This window comes from Arachis duranensis, unplaced genomic scaffold (genome assembly GCF_000817695.3).
Source record: "Arachis duranensis cultivar V14167 unplaced genomic scaffold, aradu.V14167.gnm2.J7QH unplaced_Scaffold_232528, whole genome shotgun sequence".
In the NCBI taxonomy this organism is placed as follows: domain Eukaryota; kingdom Viridiplantae; phylum Streptophyta; class Magnoliopsida; order Fabales; family Fabaceae; genus Arachis; species Arachis duranensis.
Window position 1 is genome coordinate 7501 of NW_026264854.1, and position 2701 is coordinate 10201.

General features: G+C 43.0%; 2 protein-coding genes across 2 annotated transcripts in view; both read left to right on the top strand.

Moving 5' to 3' along the window:
- The window catches only part of LOC127744287 (NADH-ubiquinone oxidoreductase chain 6), a 2445-nt gene extending 1933 nt beyond the window's left edge, over positions 1-512 (top strand). Inside the window, exon 1 of the mRNA XM_052256567.1 lies at positions 1-512. This exon is cut by the window's left edge and continues 1933 nt beyond it. The gene's annotated coding sequence lies outside the window, so the exon portion shown is untranslated.
- A 68-nt stretch (positions 513-580) lies between these two features.
- On the top strand, positions 581-2701 carry LOC127744286 (ATP synthase subunit a; the record flags this gene model as incomplete). Its single annotated transcript, XM_052256566.1, is given in 1 exon segment — positions 581-2701. A coding segment is annotated over 1 exon segment (892 nt), but the record flags the coding sequence as incomplete, so codon positions are not given.

Genomic DNA, 2701 nt, shown 5'->3' on the forward strand with positions numbered 1-2701 from the left:
GCCTATTAGACAGACATCTGACTTTCTTTGGAATTACGGTACTACCTTCCCTTTCCCTTCCAGGATGTCTCAATAATGGGGCCTACCCATAAGATAAAAGAAGATTTCCTTTTGCGGATCTATCTATGTAGAAAAGGGGTGCTTCGGATCGGGAGTAATCACTAGTGATAGGGCACTCGGGATCGGTAGTGTTCCCCCCATCCCTTAGTCGGTGCTCCATAATACGGCAGACAGACTACCCTACCTTTGAGGCTTAATGAGGGGCTTTAGAAGCCTTTTGTCTTCTCTTAGTCTCTCCGCCCATTCACGGAGATTCTGAATATTTGTCTGGATCAGTAGCGAGCTTACCTTTCTATTCTCACTTACTACTATTACGTAACTCTATATAAGCTCATTAAGGAGTCAATTAGAGAACTTCTGTAGCTAGCTTAAGGAGTCCTTTCTTTACTGTGTATGAAGTTCTTCTAGAGTCAGTGAAAGGGGAGTTAACACCATGAACTCTCTTTCCTTTCCCTCCTACCTTGCCAAAAGACTGAGGCAAGGAAAATAGTCCTTCCTGTTAAATAAGTAAATTGAAAATGAAATCAGCGTGGTAAACAGACACCCATAAGTCCTCTAAAGAGTACGTTATTTATTGGTTTACTTGTCTATTCTTTTTTTATACTAATAAAGATCAAATACCTATCCCAAGGCCACGTCTGTCCCAAGCTGGAAAAGCCATAGCTCAGATTATGCTCCTTGAAGCCTGGTTTCTGGAAAGGGGTCGAAATCTCCAAGGCATGCCAAAGCCTGCCAATCGCCGGTTGGGTCAAAAGCTGATGAGCGATTTTGATTGAGTTTTGAGACAAGCAAGCTAGTTGAAAGACTCTCATTCCGTCATGATGCTCTTCTCTTCAGCAGAAGAAGGAGAGAAGGGGCTCTTCAGTGGCTTATTTCCTTCACGGTGATTGAAAGACGGACGTGGGGGCTATCACTTTCTTTTCAACGCTTCAACCTGCTTCATCTATCGTTAGGGCTCGGTGAGAATCTTACCTACCTTCCTTTTCCCCTGTTGTCTTGTCTAGCTTTAAAATAGAACTTCTCTAGCGCCTCAAAGAAAAAGGGCTCCGTAACTCCTTTCACACTAAGCTAATTCAAGTGCACTAAGCAAAATGAACCCTAAAGCTTCAGCTGCTATCCGTGACAAGGTGGTATCAGAGCCTTGCTTCGAGGAAGCCTGGTTCGAGCTTGGTTCGTGGGAGCGAGACTACTTGTGGGCAAGCATGTCTGGCATGACTGAGGAAGTTGCTATCAACATGTAGGGAAGGGGAATCCCAACCTCCTCAGCAGGGAAGCAAGAAGGGACGAGGTCATAGTAAGTGCTGAGGACCTTGCTTGCTAGTCTATCTGTGAAAGTAAGTTTCTGCATTGGAGGCTGAACATCTACGAGCCAGCCGTCTTCAAGACATTACGTGAGAAGGAGAAATGCTGGTAGTACCTCTTCACAAGAGGATCAGACCAGATCCAAAATAGCGTATGAAATGATTATGGTCTATCTAGTACAGTATGATCGATCAAGTCATTCAGTAAAGTCTCTTAGCTAGTATGGAATTCTATCTATTAGCGGGTCGGTGACGGTAGATTGATCCTGAGAAATGAGTTCTTTCCTTTGTGCATCTTTCTTTCTTTTCCCATGTCTTTCTTGGTTGGTAAACCCAACTGGCGATTTACAACAAACAATCTATAGTCAAACATAAGTCCTGCGGGCTTGCTTTTAACCATACCTGGTTCAGTCTGTATGGAGGGAATCATTTTTTCTCAATCAAGACCATGTCAGAGATTTTTGTGCTTGGCTTTTGCTTCTGTTTTTACGTAAGCGTAAACACTTGGCACGCTTATAGGATTATCCAGATAAATGAAAGATTACAGAAGCCCATGACATTTAAAATAACTTGGAAAGACGGGTTGGTGATAACCCCGTGGGAACGGCCTATTGGTCCCACCCACGGCCCATCTGACCCTTCTTCGCCTTCGGGTTCTCCAGTTAAGGATGCCCTGGATCTAGCGCAAGATGTTCCCCACAGCCCCCTTGATCAATTTGCCATTAAGTCATTTCTTGATATGAGGGTAGGATACTTGTATATCTCATTCACAAATCCCGCTTTCTTTATGCTGCTAACTCTCGGTTTGGTCTTCCTGCTGTTTCATTTGGTTACTAAAAAGGGCGGAGGAAAGTCAGTACCAAATGCTTGGCAATCCTTGGTAGAGCTTATTTATGATTTCGTGCCGAACCTGGTAAACGAACAAATAGGTGGTCTTTCCGGAAATGTGAAACAAAAGTTTTTCCCTTGCATCTCGGTCACTTTTACTTTTTCGTTATTTTGTAATCTCCAGGGTATGATACCTTATAGCTTCACAGTTACAAGTCATTTTCTCATTACTTTGGGTCTCTCATTTTCCATTTTTATTGGCATTACTCTAGTGGGATTTCAAAGAAATGGGCTTCATTTTTTAAGCTTCTCATTACCCGCAGGAGTCCCACTGCCGTTAGCACCTTTTTTAGTACTCCTTGAGCTAATCCCTCATAGTTTTCGCGCATTAAGCTCAGGAATACGTTTATTTGCTAATATGATGGCCGGTCATAGTTCAGTAAAGATTTTAAGTGGGTCCGCTTGGACTATGCTATGTATGAATGATCTTTTCTATTTCATAGGAGATCTTG